The 14711-nt window shown below is 42.4% G+C and overlaps 1 protein-coding gene across 1 annotated transcript; it reads left to right on the top strand.

Moving 5' to 3' along the window:
* Positions 1-14655, top strand: RSBN1 (round spermatid basic protein 1). The gene is made up of 7 exons (XM_014310521.2): positions 1-670; positions 6684-6821; positions 7234-7376; positions 8223-8390; positions 9434-9542; positions 10073-13522; positions 14411-14655. Exons 1-6 carry the CDS (start codon positions 47-49, stop codon positions 10532-10534), a joined length of 1644 nt encoding a protein of 547 aa, XP_014165996.1. The 5' UTR covers positions 1-46; the 3' UTR covers positions 10535-13522; positions 14411-14655.
* Positions 14656-14711: the final 56 nt, after the last annotated feature.

Raw genomic sequence — 14711 nt, 5'->3', positions numbered from 1 at the left:
AACTCCAGATGAAAATGGCAAAACCCAGCGAGCTGACAGTCTTATTATGAAGAAGATAAAGAAAAAAAAGAAAAAGAAACATCGGGAAGATGTGAGGGGAAAGCGCCTGAAGATGTACAACAAAGAGGTGCAGACGGTGTGTGCTGGGCTCACTCGCATTGACAAGGAGACTCTGTCTCAAGGACAGTGTGACAACCTGGAAATGAACAAGGAATCCTTCAGGTACCTGAAGGATGAGCAGCTGTGCAGACTGAACTTGGGCATGCAGGAATACCGGGTACCCCAGGGAGTACAAACCCCCTTTGTGACACACCAGGAGCACTCTGTCCGCAGCAGCTTCCTCAAGACTGGCACTAAATTCAGTAACTTCATTCACGAGGAGCACCAGTCCAATGGAGGTGCCCTGGTCCTGCATGCCTACATGGATGAACTCTCATTTTTGTCTCCAGTGGAGATGGAGAGATTTGCAGAAGAGTTTCTTGCGTTGTCATTCAGTGAAAATGATAAAAATGCAGCTTACTATGCTTTAGCCATAGTGCACGGAGCAGCTGCCTATTTACCAGACTTCCTGGATTACTTTGCTTTTAACTTTCCAAACACTCCAGTGAAAATGGAAATTTTGGGCAAGAAGGACATTGAAACAACAACAATTTCAAATTTTCACTCTCAGGTAAGAATTATTCAAATGCATAAATGTTGCACAATATCTAGATTTGATTAATCTCAGTAACCCAGAGCAGACATGATTTAAAATAGGCAAGTCACAAATGTATTTAAGCAGATGAAGAAAGGTGATGTTAGGACTAATCTATTGTGCTGTGTATTCCTGCTTCTGCTGGAAGCTTTTCTGTGCTCCCTGGTAGCTGGTGAATGACACATCAGACACTGCTGCCTGTGACCTGAGGGGAGATCTACACTGAGCATCTTTTTCTTCTAAACTTGGGAAAACACTGAGATTGTTCAAAACAACAGCCAAGTCTGTCAAGAATTGCATAGACTGCAAATGCTAATGCTGCTTTTCTAGTCAACAGTTGGGGTTTGTTTTGGGGTCTTGGGGTTGGGGTTTTTTTGCAATGATGTTACTTTTCATGTTTCAGTATATCTGTTTCACAAGGTTTTTAACATCTTCATTCCGTCAGTACCTTATGCTGTTTAAACTTTCTAACTTGAAGGTGGTTAGAGAATCTTTTTAATTGCCTTTGAAAAGGAGTTTCATTTTGTTTACTCCCTTGTTTCCATGGTAGGCTCAAACTAGTTTAAATTCTGAAACTGTATCTCCATGTAACTTAAATGGATGCAACAGTAAAAACTGAGCTAATTTTAAGATTCCCGTATGAAAGTCTCTTGGATTTTAGTCGTGTGCTCAAACTCGGAAGTATCTGTGAGTGTACCACATGATTACAGCTTAGATAAAATTTGTTTTGATGGAATAAAGCTTCTTTCTTTATAGTCTGAGAATGGATCCAAACTGATGATTACTTTTAAGATCTTTACTTGATAGATTAATTACATTTACGAGTTCACCTGTTGGGAGGCTAAATCTGAAACTCTGCAGTGGAGTTCAGTTCAGTATGATAGAAACACACCTTTAACAACAGACTTTGGAGTGTTAGTGCTTGTGGATGGGCTATTTGCATCTCTGCAGGCTTTACCAAATGCTTATAAGCAAGATTTGCATTGGAAAAACAATTAGTGCTTTACAGAAAGTTACTGCGTGGTCACTGTGGAGTCTTTAAATAGCATTAAATGAATAATTCTGACACTTGGCTTTTTGTTTGGCAGCGATTTGCTGCTCCAGCACTTATTTTAACCAGCTTCTGTTTCTTGGTGCAAGTAATTCTTTGTGTCGATAGAGCTGTGTCTGGGTGCAGAGCCCCCCAAAACAATCTCTGGGCATATGAACCACTGCTGTGGGTAGCAGCACTTCTGCACAGCACACACCTGTGTGCTGCAGGTGTCAAATGTGTCCACAGGTCAGGCTTTCAGGTCTTCTGTATTAGTGATTTATCTGTGTTCTTTAGTGTCCTGGTTGCATTCTGGCTTGAGTACATGTGATGACCCCTGAGATGGCTAAACAGAGCCTCTGGAATGTTTAACAATTGCATTTTTTCTTGCTGAATGTTCTGTGAACATGAATACTGGCGCTATAAATACACGTGAGGAATGTATGGTAATAAATAAGAGGCTTTGCTGGGTTATAGTCTGCTGGTACTTCAATTAATTCTATTTTAAGTACTGTCTAAACTTGATTAAGATTGAGTCATGACATAAGGTTCAGTTGGTCTAAACCACTTCTCTAAACCCAGCTCCAGCATGACCTGCTTAATCCTCTCTGGCTGAAGTGTGTTAGTGCAGCTCTCCCTGAGCAAACAGAGCAGGGGAGCTGTCACAGGCAGCTGGAGCAGGGCTCTTCAGGGAATACAGGTGATGGAAAAGCTGAAGAAACACAGGAATTGCTGGTGGGCTCACCCACGTTTTGCAGGCTGGCTTGTCTTGGAAGGGTTCAAGGGCCTGGGGTGCTGAACCTGGCTGTTGTGCTTCTGTTCCTTGGCAGCTCTGGTGAGGCTTGAACAGATTGGCCAAGCTTCACTTTTCACCCTTCTGAGTGAGAATTGTGCAGTACAGAAGCACTTCATAGTTGTGCTTTAGCAGATTAAACATGTTGCACTATTGTGTGCTATAACACTGATTATTTATAATGAAGTTAAGTTGCCTCCATTCTGGGTTCCTTCTCTGTGCATGAGTTTGTTTGCTGCACTGACCTGTGCCAAAGGGATTGGGAGTTTTAGGGAGTCTTGAATTCTGAAGATTCAGTGTTCAGGAATCAAAATTTGTTCTGTAAACTGCAAGTTAATGTGACCTTTGGCTTGCACAACATTTAACTGGTTTGTGTTTTTTAGAGAAACTGAATTGTAGTATTCAAAATAAGGACTTTAATCTGAAGGACTTGGTAAGTCTAGTGATAATTAACTGCCTTGCAAGGTGAATTCCTTTGTTCTCAGGACAGTGAGTTTATAGCAAAGCACTCCAATGTGTATTTGTTACATAAATGTTTGGTTTCAGTATCTTAAAATAATTAAGCTCCAGTGTCCTGTGGATTTTTTGCTTGCATTGTCTCTCATTGGTTCTAATACCTCAGTGCTGGAGCTCAGCTTTAGTGTGGAGCTGTTCACTTGAGCTGAGAGCTTTCAAGACTCCAATCACTGAGCAGTAATTTGTAAGCTTTCCTCACGTAAGGGCACACTTTAATTTGGAAGGTCTTTGCTGTGCAGCTAGAATGAACTCTTATTTTCCTTATCACTTGTTTCAGTACAACTTCTTCCACTCAGTGAATGGGAATATATTTAGAGTTAAAAAAACACTTCTGCTTTTTTTTTCCAACTGATCAACTTGCCTGATGAATTCTCTCTGATCCAAAGAACAGTTACACTGTCACAGAGGGTGTGTGGGGGTTCTGGGAAGAGGCCAGGAAAGAGAATTGTGGAAATAGGTTTTGCATAAGCTGCTCTTCCTTCTGGGAAGAAGGTGGGAGAAGCAGCCAACAGGTGATAACTGGGTAAGTTTTCTTACTCCTGCTGTTCAGAACAGGTTCCTCTGCTCCTGGCAGCTTTGGTTCATGAAGCACATCACAGTTTGATTGTCTGCCCCATGTGAACTTCTCTGATTGTGGAAGGGCAATTTCTTTTTTTTTAGCAGTAGCTACCAAAGTATGAAATGGAGAAGTTGTGCATCTGTACTGCATCCTTCATTTGGTTTGTCACTAAAGCCGTATAAACAATGCCCAGTGGTCCTGCACTGTGTCAGATTTTAGTCAAGCATGTCACCCTTGCTGTGCTGGCTCACTGCCTTGGCCTGCAGCAGGAGCCAGCCTTGTGCTCTTGCTTTCTTCCTTGTAGCCAAGGTTTTGTGTGGTTGGTTTTATAGCTGACTTGGCATGCTGAAATATTGTTGCTGTCAACTGATTCATGCTTTTCTTGCAACTGGAGAGAAACTTCAGAGACTTAACCTCATTTGTCTCCAGCTGATGCCTCATCTGTGTGTCCTCTTCTCATCCTGTGCTGCTCACTTAACCCGTGGTGAGGCTGGGGTGCCTCAGGAACGTGCAAATAAACACCAGCTCCAAGCCTCTGACAGGAAACACTGCCTCTGTCTGCTTCTGTTCTCACCCCAGTGTGGGAAACACTGATAGGCTCATGGTGCAGCTGGGAGAAAATGTCTCCATGAGCACTGGAGCTAATTTTAAACGGGCCCATAACTTGCTGTGAGTGGGGGGTACACACAGCAGTGATGGCTGGGTGGCATTTGAAAGGGCACAGGCTGCCTGAGCTGTCTTACTGGCCCCATTGTCCTTTTGCAACAGTAAAAACAGTGGCAGTGACTGCTTGAGATCCACTGCTGCTTTTAAAGCAGCACAAGGAACAAATTATAGCAAGGGAGGTGCTGTGGTAGTGAGTTACTGACTTCTGGCAGCCATGTGAACTGGAGTGACCCCAGCTAAATTCCTAAACAAGAGCTGAACTTTAAACAAAAATAAAAAACACTGAGAGAGGTCCTAATGGATATAATGAAATTACTTCAGCTATTTCATCATCTCAGCTTTCTTCCCTGCAGTGAGGGGTGCACAGAGGTGACTGTGGAGTGAGCAGAGCTCTGAGAGAATTTGGAACACCTGGTGAATGAAAGGCCAAAGCAGCTTGCAGTGCAGCAAGCAGGGTGCTTACTCATGGGACACTAAACCATGCAGTTGTAAAGGGAGAGCCAGGTGCCTGTTCTTTTAGATGTTCATTGCATCATATTGTTGAGACCACTGGCCTAACCAGTGTTTGCTGCTCAGAAGGAATTGAGAATGAGAGATGCTGTGAAGAAGTTTTTTATGGCATATTGAACTAGTAGACTACATCCCCTGTGATTGAGGTCCTTGAGATGAATAATACAGCCTGCTGGGGATTGCCGTGGGTTGGTGCATGTTGTCAGCGTAAACATGTCCTGGGTTTAATTCTCAAGTGTGTATATTCCTTTAATTTCTGTTAAAAACTAGCAAAGCATTGAAATCCAGCGTTTCCCTAAAGTATTTCTTCTGTTTCCTTTAAAACCCCTGAGTTCTTGTCTATTTTTCCATTGTTCCAGTGCATTTAAAAACAAACAAAGTTAAAGCTTCTAATTTTTCATTTCCTTTGAAAGCGTTACAAGGAAAAGCTGCATATGGAATTATAATTCATTTTAAGTCATGACAAACACCTGTAAAATACTAGTAACTCTCACCAGGTGGTTTCAGTAGCACAGAACTCATCTGGAAGGAGTCTGTCTGCACTTACATAAACAGTGCCAGGCAGTTAAACTTCACTGGATAAGGACCAGAGCACTTCAGTCCTTAGTTTTTCTGTATGTGCACAGAAAAAAAATATTGCCGTGGTGTTCCAGTGCTCCTGCTCTAAACTGCATTCAGCAAATAGAGTGAGCTAAACTTGTATAATTAAGTGAAATATCTATGGCTGCTGCTGGAGGATAAAATTGCAGCAGTAACTCTATTCTTCCTTTATTAGTCTCTCCTAATTTACCTTTAACAACTGCATGGAGTAATTTAATGACATCTACTTTGCTGGCTAAGCGTGCAAAACTGAAACTAAAAGCTAAGCTGCTACTGCCATGTATCTATAAGTGGAGTTCTAAAATGCATCACCCTGGGAGAACATGACTGTTAAACTGCACATTTACCAGTAATTGTCTGTACTGTCCCACCACTCAGCCATGGAGAACAGTTGGAGTTTTTCACCCCTGGAACACTGAAGGGTGGTGGAAGGCTGGGGCTCTGCAGAACTTGTGCTCTGTAACATCTGTTAGCTCTGGTGTCTGCACAGAACCTCAGCTGTGGTGTCTGCACAGAACCTCCTCTGTGGCCATATGGCACATTCCAGCTGCAGTCCATAGGGTGAGGCTATAGAGCACTGGAGTCTTGCCAGTGCCTCTCTTCTGGGAACAGGAAGTTGGCAAGAAAAGTTTCCAGATGACCCAGCAAAGTGGGACAGTCTGTGTTCTAGAGGATGTCCATGAGCTGTGAGATTAAAGTGTTTCTGACCCCAGCAGTGACAGCAGGTTCTACTGCAAATGGTAATCCTAGAATTCTTCTCCATGAGCTCTGGCTTTCCAGTTAAATCCCTCATTTAATCTGTTTTTTGTCCAGTTTCCTGTGTTTACTATCACCAGAACCACTGCATGAAAGACCCTGAGGTTTTTCACTGCAGGCCCAGGGGAAGGACCTCCGGGACAGGACTGAAATTGGAATGTGCATAGCCCAGGAGCATCCGGTTTGAAATGTAGAAGCAAAAGTCCAACTGCACAAACCAGTGGAGAGTTAAAGCTTGCTGGTGAAAGACTGAGTCACAATGAAACCTTGTGTGGTTGTTTTCTCAAGTCAGCCTGGAAGTGTTGAATTGTTCCTGAATTAGTCAAATATTCACTTGCTGTTTTTCAGACTCCAGAAGGATTTCCTGTCAGGAGTACAGACAGGAGTCCTTCTTTCTCCTCTGTTCTAAACAGTCCCTGTGCATATTCCCAAAGGCCCATCTGCTGAAACAGATGTAGATGAGTCCAAGATTGATCCCAGCTGTATTAGATCAGTCACTTTTATCCTCCTGGGAGGGAACTGAAGCTGTGCTGGTGTTGTGTCTCCTGTCTGGCCGCAGGTCAATCGGACGTACTGCTGTGGCACCTACAGAGCAGGCCCCATGCGCCAGATCAGCCTGGTGGGAGCAGTGGATGAAGAAGTGGGGGACTACTTTCCAGAATTCCTAGATATGTTGGAAGAATCTCCATTTCTCAGAGTAAGCAGTAACTTGTGGTGTGTTCAGAGCACTGTAGATATTTAAGCAATTGTTAGGTTTCTAGGTAATTAGAGACTGTAAGGGATTTTCTTTATTGATGTGCTTATTTGGGTTACTGAGGTTCATTCTTTCCTGTGTCCAGTTGAAAGGCATGGACTGAGGTGGCTAATTAAAAATAATCAAGTTTATTATATATACTTGCACTACATGCACTTCTACTTCCCTAAAAACTATGCTTGATAGAATTAGCTTGGAATATCTTTTACCTCTCAAACTTACTAAGTTTCTATGCAATTCTTTTGACAGTAGATTTGAACCAGTTTTACCAAAGGCATCATTTAATTTTTCTATCTCACCCAGTGTTTTGTGTTATGTGTGTTTTGTGGGTTGTTATGTTCCTGTTTTCTTTTAGATGACTCTGCCCTGGGGGACTCTTTCCAGTCTCAGACTGCAGTGCAGGTCCCAGAGTGATGATGGGCCCATCATGTGGGTGAGGCCAGGAGAGCAGATGATCCCCACAGCTGATATGCCAAAATCACCCTTCAAACGGCGCCGGTAAGGTTTGGGTTTCCTTTTGTACTCGAGGGAAAACTTTGCAGTTAAGTCTGTGTCAGATTTGAGAACAAAAGCAAAGTACTTGATGTGGAACTTGCTCTTCAGAGGACTAATTCAGATTGAAGTTTCACTTTCACTTTGTTTCAAATTGGCTCAGCTGATAAAGCAAATCTTACCCGTGATGGTTATTTTATTTCACTACTTCTGACAGTATCTTTCAGTACTTCTCACATATCCTAGATCAGCACTTTAAGATTAAAACTTCTTTTTATTATCCTGCAGGAGACTTAATTCATCTTATTTCTGTGGCAAGAACCAATCTGGTGATGAGGGCAGGTGGAATGCTGTAAAACAGCAGAGATCCTTCTACTGCTGGTGCTGCCTAATAATGGCAGTGCTAAAGCACTTATAACATGCCTGCCCAGGAATTATTGTGTATTCTTGCTTTGTTTCTGAAAGAGTGCTCTAAAACAAATTTCAGGAGATTTGGAAGCATATTGAATTGTTGTTTCAAGAAGAATTTTTGGATGTATTCTCAAATAACTGAAGCTCAGTTTCTGTAGAATAGCTCTATTTTACATACAGGTGCATTCTTAGAGGAAGTCTTTCCGCACAAGTGAACACAAAAATTTTGTGATTTGATTTGTTTTGTAAAGTTTGGTCTTATAACCCGAATTGTACTTTGTTGGTTTTGTCTTGATCTTTCACCAAATCAGCACTTAGAAAAAATCAGAAGGAAGTGCTTTGTTCTCTTGAAGCCTGCCAGAATTCTAAGATGATTCCAATACAAATATTAATTTTTGAGCAGCAGGGACATTTTTAGTGTGTGTTTTTGTGCCGTTGCAGGTCCATGAACGAGATCAAGAACCTGCAGTACCTACCTCGGACCAGCGAGCCCCGCGAGGTCCTGTTCGAGGACAGGACCCGAGCTCACGCTGACCACGTGGGGCAGGGCTTTGACTGGCAGAGCACAGCTGCTGTCGGGGTGCTCAAGGCTGTGCAGTTTGGGGAATGGTAAGTGCTGCTGGGATGCAGCTATTCTTTCTTCTAAAAAAAAACCAAAATTCCTTACAAAACAAACCTAATCAGAAATGGTTTAAATCCTATAATGAGACTGGTTGAAATTTTCTGCCCAGAGAGGTGGTGGGGTCACTGGATGTGTTTGAAAATAAACTCAGTGCCATGGTTTAGTTGATGAGGAGGTGTTAAGTCATAGGTTGTACTAGAAGATCTTAAAGGTCTTTTCCAACCTAGTTTATTCTGTGATTCAAAAGCTGCACAGAGCTGAAAACCTCAAGCTGTGTACCTCCTATTTTTCCATCTTGAGGCAGTAAAAAATTTGTAACAGCAGCTTGCAGAATATTTTAGTGATATACAAAAGCCTGAAACTTGGACCATCATCCTTGATTATTCTTTTCCTGAGCAGGTATATTCATTCTAGCTTTTGTAACTGTAGTCTAAGAGCTCAGTGTAATTAATTTCACAGCTGCAGTGCTTTCTCAGGTCATGTACCCAGGATATTGCTGTTGACTTTGCAGAGAAACTGGACTGGCATCATTGTAAGAGCTAGAAATTAGAAATTGGATAGCATCATTAGCATTATCATTAGAATAAAAGATGCCAATGTTTCCTATACTGTTGAATAAAACTCCTCACTGCTTCAACTTCAGTGTTCCTTTGTAATTTTACATTTTTCCCTTAATGCAGAATTATTCTGTCCAATTATAGAATGGAAGAATTGAGGCAAATAGTGGTTCCTAGAACACAGAGAACTTTTATAGTGGCAGTTTGAACCTGGGTCTCAGGCTTTTCAGTGTATTGTCCATGCAAACATCCCTTCTGTTGTGAATGCACCAAAAATTGGGAAAGAAAATGTGGAAATATATGAATTATACCTCTTTTTCAAAATAATACACTATTGAGAAGTGTTGAGATTTTGTGCACAGTGTAACACTCAAGCAGGTCATTGGTTCAATGGAGCTTTCTGCTGGAAGAGCTGGAATGCTCTGTAACTCAAATACTCAAAAATTCATGGAATTCTCCTTTTTTTTTCCTAGGAGTGACCAGCCTCGTATAACCAAAGATGTGGTTTGTTTTCATGCTGAAGACTTCACTGATGTTGTGCAGAGACTTCAGCTGGACTTGCATGAACCTCCAGTGTCACAGGTATCAAATCTGCCCTCGTTGACAGCTCATTCCTGGTGTTTTGGGAGGAGTTTCTGACAAATTCCAGCCCTTTTGGATCCCCTCAGCTCCCTTGGTAAATTTCCCCGTGTTTCAGGATAAAATGGTCCAGTTGGAAGGGACCTTTTTCTTTTCCTTTCCCCTAAGCTGAGGTTCATGCTGTGAGTCCCAGGGTGTGCTATAGCAACAATCTGTTGATTAAGCCACGTGTGCCTGCTCCTGCTTTTTCTGATGTCTGATGTTGTCTTAGGCTATGGAGGCATCTAAACTCAGTCCTGCCAGCCCAAGCAATGCAGCCCATTGTTGTTTTTAACTATAACTATAGAAATCTCTTCATGCTCCTCTCAAGACATCAGGGAAATTGTATTTTTAAAGTCCAATTCTCATTTGAATTTGAAATTTTACCCATGAAAAGGAAACATTCTGATTTAGACATGAATTCACTTGAAAATAGGAAGATGCTGAGTGTTTGAAGAGTTTACCACTGACTTTCCCATCTCTCCTTCTCCCAGTGTGTTCAATGGGTGGATGAAGCCAAACTAAACCAAATGAGACGGGAAGGCATTCGCTATGCTAGGATTCAGTTGTGTGACAATGACATCTACTTCATCCCCAGAAATGTCATTCATCAGTTCAAAACAGTGTCAGCAGTCTGCAGCTTAGCCTGGCACATCAGACTCAAACAGTATCACCCCGTGGGGGAGACTTCTCCAAAAGCAGAAAGCAACTCAAGCCTGAACAGTGATGTTCCTGGAAACACAGAGGCAGAAGGTGAACCCCAAGGTGTGAGTGTAAAAATAGAGTCTGAAGAACCAGGTATAGAAATTCAGCTTACCCCAGGAGTGCTCTCCTCCTCTGTTTCTTCAATATCAGGACTTGTGCAACCAGATCAGGTGGCCCAGCCCCTTCCAGGTTTTAAAATAGAGTCTGATCAGCAACACAATCCACAGGATCATGCAGGCTCTTCTGTGTGATATGTATATATTCAAACATTTTTTAAACAACTTTTTAAAATTTTGATGTGAAGTTATAGTTTTATAACTGGCTTATGTTTTATTGGAGAAATCTTGCCTATAATTCTATAAAGAAAGGTGACATTCCAAAATGTCAAGCATATCTTTTTTACACAGATTATGCAAAATTCAAGTTGTATTTTAACCCCTTAGTACAACCTGTAACAGTGGTCTACCACTTCTTTCTGTTTAAGTAAAGAGATGTTGAATATCTTCTCAAAGTCAGATTGGAATTCCTCCAGGAATATGAAATGATTGAACTCCATTGGTCAGTGTTATTTCCCTACTTTTACTTTATCTCTAATCTTCACCAGAAAGTGATGCTTTTGTAGAAGACTTGCAAAGTGATTTCCCCATCTCATTTTAATTGCTTAAAAAAGTAAAAAAAAAAAAAAAAAGAAAAAAAAAAGAAAAAATAGAGAAAGCACAGCACTTTTGATGATTTGTGGAATTTTTGGTATGTCTGTTCTTGACATGTTGGTTTATATACAAGCTATAGAAATTGATGTTTCTTACAGTTCCTACAAGGGTAACCTGTAAAAAGAACTGAAGCAAGTGTCTGATTCCTGTTGAAATGCAATGACTTACTGACCTAACACTTCTCATAGCACTGCTTATGTTGTTTGGTGTGGGGGTTTTTGCTTCCAAAATACATCTTCCCTGAATGTGATAAATGCTAGTGTCAAAATTAGAGAACCTCTCGGTAGTCTTGTGGAGGAAACTGCTATCTTTGAGCACTTTAAGGCTTTAAAATACTTAACCAACTTGGCAGCTTGTTTTGATGGGGTCGTAACGTGTCCAATGGATCCACACTTTCCCTTGTACTGATGCACTTAATATAATAAGCATTGAGCTGATACCTGACTTCCTAGAATAAGGACAGCCTTACTGTGTAAGTTCTGTATTAGTATTTCACAATAAAAAGTGTTTTGGCATTGGACTGCTTTTTCCATGTGTAGCTCCTGGGTGCCCAGTTACTGTGGAAAAATCAGCAGCACGTGCTCAATGTGTAGAGTGTCAGCTATCAACAGTTTTTAAACAATCTTTCAATATTTCTGGATGTTAATGTGTAACCTGTATTTGACTTTCATTCCCCGATTTATTACTGCCCTTTCCAGTCATCAAAAGGAAAAGTCCCTTTTCCCTCCCCCCTCCCCACATTTAGAGTACAAGTTGGGGTTTGGTGCAACTTAAGCTGTCTCCAGATAACTTCATTTGTTCTAATCCTCACTGGGGTAGGAAAGATTTGAAACACTATGTTAGACTAGACAAAAGCAAAGATGCTGTGTTAGTTCTGGATGCATCTTTTTAATATCAATTATTACTCTTCTCTTTATAAGGGTCTCTAAAATATGTTACTCTATTATAAATCTTACTTTGTGCAATATTGTTTGTGTAGGCTTTTATATACATATTAGCACCTCAGTGTAGAGGTCACTATTTTAAACTGATAGAGAAATAATCCTCAGAAGATACTGCAGTGATTAGTTAGAACCTGTATTACTCCTTATGTGTATGTATGTATTGTCTTCGGTACAAAAATGAGGACTAGGAAATATTTCAATTTAAAACTAATTTACAGATTGAAGTGGTAGTGACTCGTTTAGTAATCTGTGTAAATAAGGTGTTAGAATGGAAAGCTTTTATGATGAGAAGTAATGTGATTCATGCAGGGGTGTAATTTAATCTTAGCAGAAATTCTAGATGACTCAGCGCGGCTCAGAAAGGAGCCGTCAGTTCTCTGGTGGGTTTTTTCCACTTTTTATGTTGAGAGGAATTTCATAGCTTTAAGGGTTGTGCAAAGTAAAATTCCTCACAGGCAATAGTGGTTTCAGTTCATCCTTCACATTCAAAGATTCCCCAGGGGTGTTCTTTCCTTTTGACCAAGTCTGCGAGTCTTCCACGTGCCTGTTCTGCCTCTCCCGTGCTGCTCCCAGCCCTGTCCGGGGTGGCCCTTCCCTGGCAGCCAGCTCTGCTCACTCAGGAACTGTCACACCTGCAGGGCCACAGCAGAGCAAACAGGCTGAGAGCCCCCGGGCACCAACCTGTTAACTGGGAAAATTGGGATGGAATGAAGAGAGAATCCATTTGGAAGTCCTCTGTAAATTCTAATAGCATGTTTGCAAGTGAAGGAAGACTAGGGTGGTCTGTGCTGCTTTCCAAGCTGTAGCTTTAGTGAAATCTGTGACAACAGCCTGAAATAGCTGGAAAATGCTCTGACTTCCTCTTGCATGGAGGGACATGGCCAATAGCATCATGCTCTCTGTGCTCTGCTCAGTTACTAACTTAAACCTAATGTCAGATTTAAATGCACATAAATAAAAGTCTCTTTGAATGACCTGAATGTTGCTGATGCTATCCTATTTTGGAAGACTGAGGGAGAGAGGAACAAGCTGCTTGAGAATCTCTTACTAAATCCATGCTCAGCTTTGCTGTGCTTTAACCAAACTGGCAGACTTTCAAATTCCACCTCAGCTCTGCATGTAAAGTGTGAGAGGGATTGCTTGGGAAGCTGCTCAATCTCCAGCCATTGCTTCAGTTGCCCAGAACAAAGCCTTAATGGGACAAATGCAAATATTTTCCAGCCCAAGACCTGTAGAGCTCTTGATTTTTTATGAGCTAGAGAAGTTTAGAGAGGAATTAACAAGTTCAAGCCATTTAGTGTTTGAGTAGAACAAATCCAGTAAATATTTCTGAATATCTCGTGTTAAATAGCTGCTATTTGAATTTCTCCAATATTTCCTAAAGCAGCCTCCTTAATGAGCTAATCACCTTTGATTTGATGTGATTTTTTGAGCCACATTTGGTGGCTTGTTCTAAGGCTGAGGAAGCTGGGGCTGTTCAGTGTGGACACCTCACAGCCCCTTCCAGGATCTGCAGGGGCTGTTCATCAGGAGCTGAGTGACAGGACAAGGGAAATGGGCACAAATCAAAAGAGGAGGAATTGAGGTGAGAGATAAGGAAGAGATGTGATGGGTGGTGAGGATCTGGCTGCCCAGGGAAGTTTTCAAAGCCAGGTTGGGCAGCCTGGCCCGGTGGGAGGTGTCCCTGCACATGGCAGGGAGTTGGGACTGGATGATTTTTAAGGTCTTAACTTTCTATTACTCTCAGTGGAAAGCAGAGATATAGTTCCTAAATACAAATGTGCTGGTCAGTTCTGCAAATCCTCAGTGCTCCATTTATGAGGATCTGCTCTGTGATGTGTGTCAGGTAGAAAACACTCCAGCTTTGTGCTGGGGACAGCTGTCATTGACCAAGCGCTCTGTGAAACAGAGCTGAGGCTTAGGCTGGGCTTTAATCAAGTGCTGGTGACTAAAACATCCCAGGGATAAAGTGGCTCAGCTGGGCTAGAAGTGGACCAGCAAATGCAGGGTGAATTTGGTTTCCTCTCTCCTCTAGACCAGCTCCAGGTCCTGCTCCAGGAGAGGGGGGACACCACGAGGTGTCCCCAGGGCATCCTAAGGGACACTTTTCACAGTGTCCTGCTGTGCTCTGCCAGGTTCCCTGCGTGTTACAGGTCAGGCACATTGTCAGAGCTTTCCCCAGTGAGCTGAGTGCTGAACCCTGCAGCTGCAGTTCCCGAGGTGTGCTGAGCCTGGGCAGCCCTGAGGGCTGCGAGAGGAGCCCAGAGCTCGTCCCCTGTCCCCCTGAGCCTTTTCTGTCCCTTCCTGAGGGCTCCGAGCAGTGCCAGGGCACCCCGAGCACCCAAACACCCGCTTTTCCTGATTTCTCTGTACAACATGTAAAGATACCGACTCCTGTATTGCTGTTTCGTGATTTAATTTGATTTGATTGGCAGCTACGATTATTTTTTTCTGTGGTTTTAATTTATCTAAGGTCTCTGCCTCCAGAGGACGTGTACAATTGCCTGGACGACTGTTTGCTTTGTGCGGCCTTAGTGTATTTATTGACATTCGCGCGTGTGCGGGGGCGGCCCGCGCCCCCCCGCGCCCCCGGTAGCTGACTGTACACCAGTGTCAAACTGTTAAGCTATTTCTTTGTAAAATAGTCCTGCGGAATGCATAGAATTTTTTTCCTGTAAAGTATTTTTTTAATAAACAAAAGTCTGATTTTGTCCTTTACCCGCCTGGGCGCTTCTTTCCTCTGCGGTTTGAGGGGTGGGGTCGGGGCGGCGCTC

Source organism: Geospiza fortis, unplaced genomic scaffold (genome assembly GCF_000277835.1).
Source record: "Geospiza fortis unplaced genomic scaffold, GeoFor_1.0 scaffold422, whole genome shotgun sequence".
NCBI lineage: Eukaryota > Metazoa > Chordata > Aves > Passeriformes > Thraupidae > Geospiza > Geospiza fortis.
This window is presented reverse-complemented; position numbering and strand designations above follow the sequence as displayed.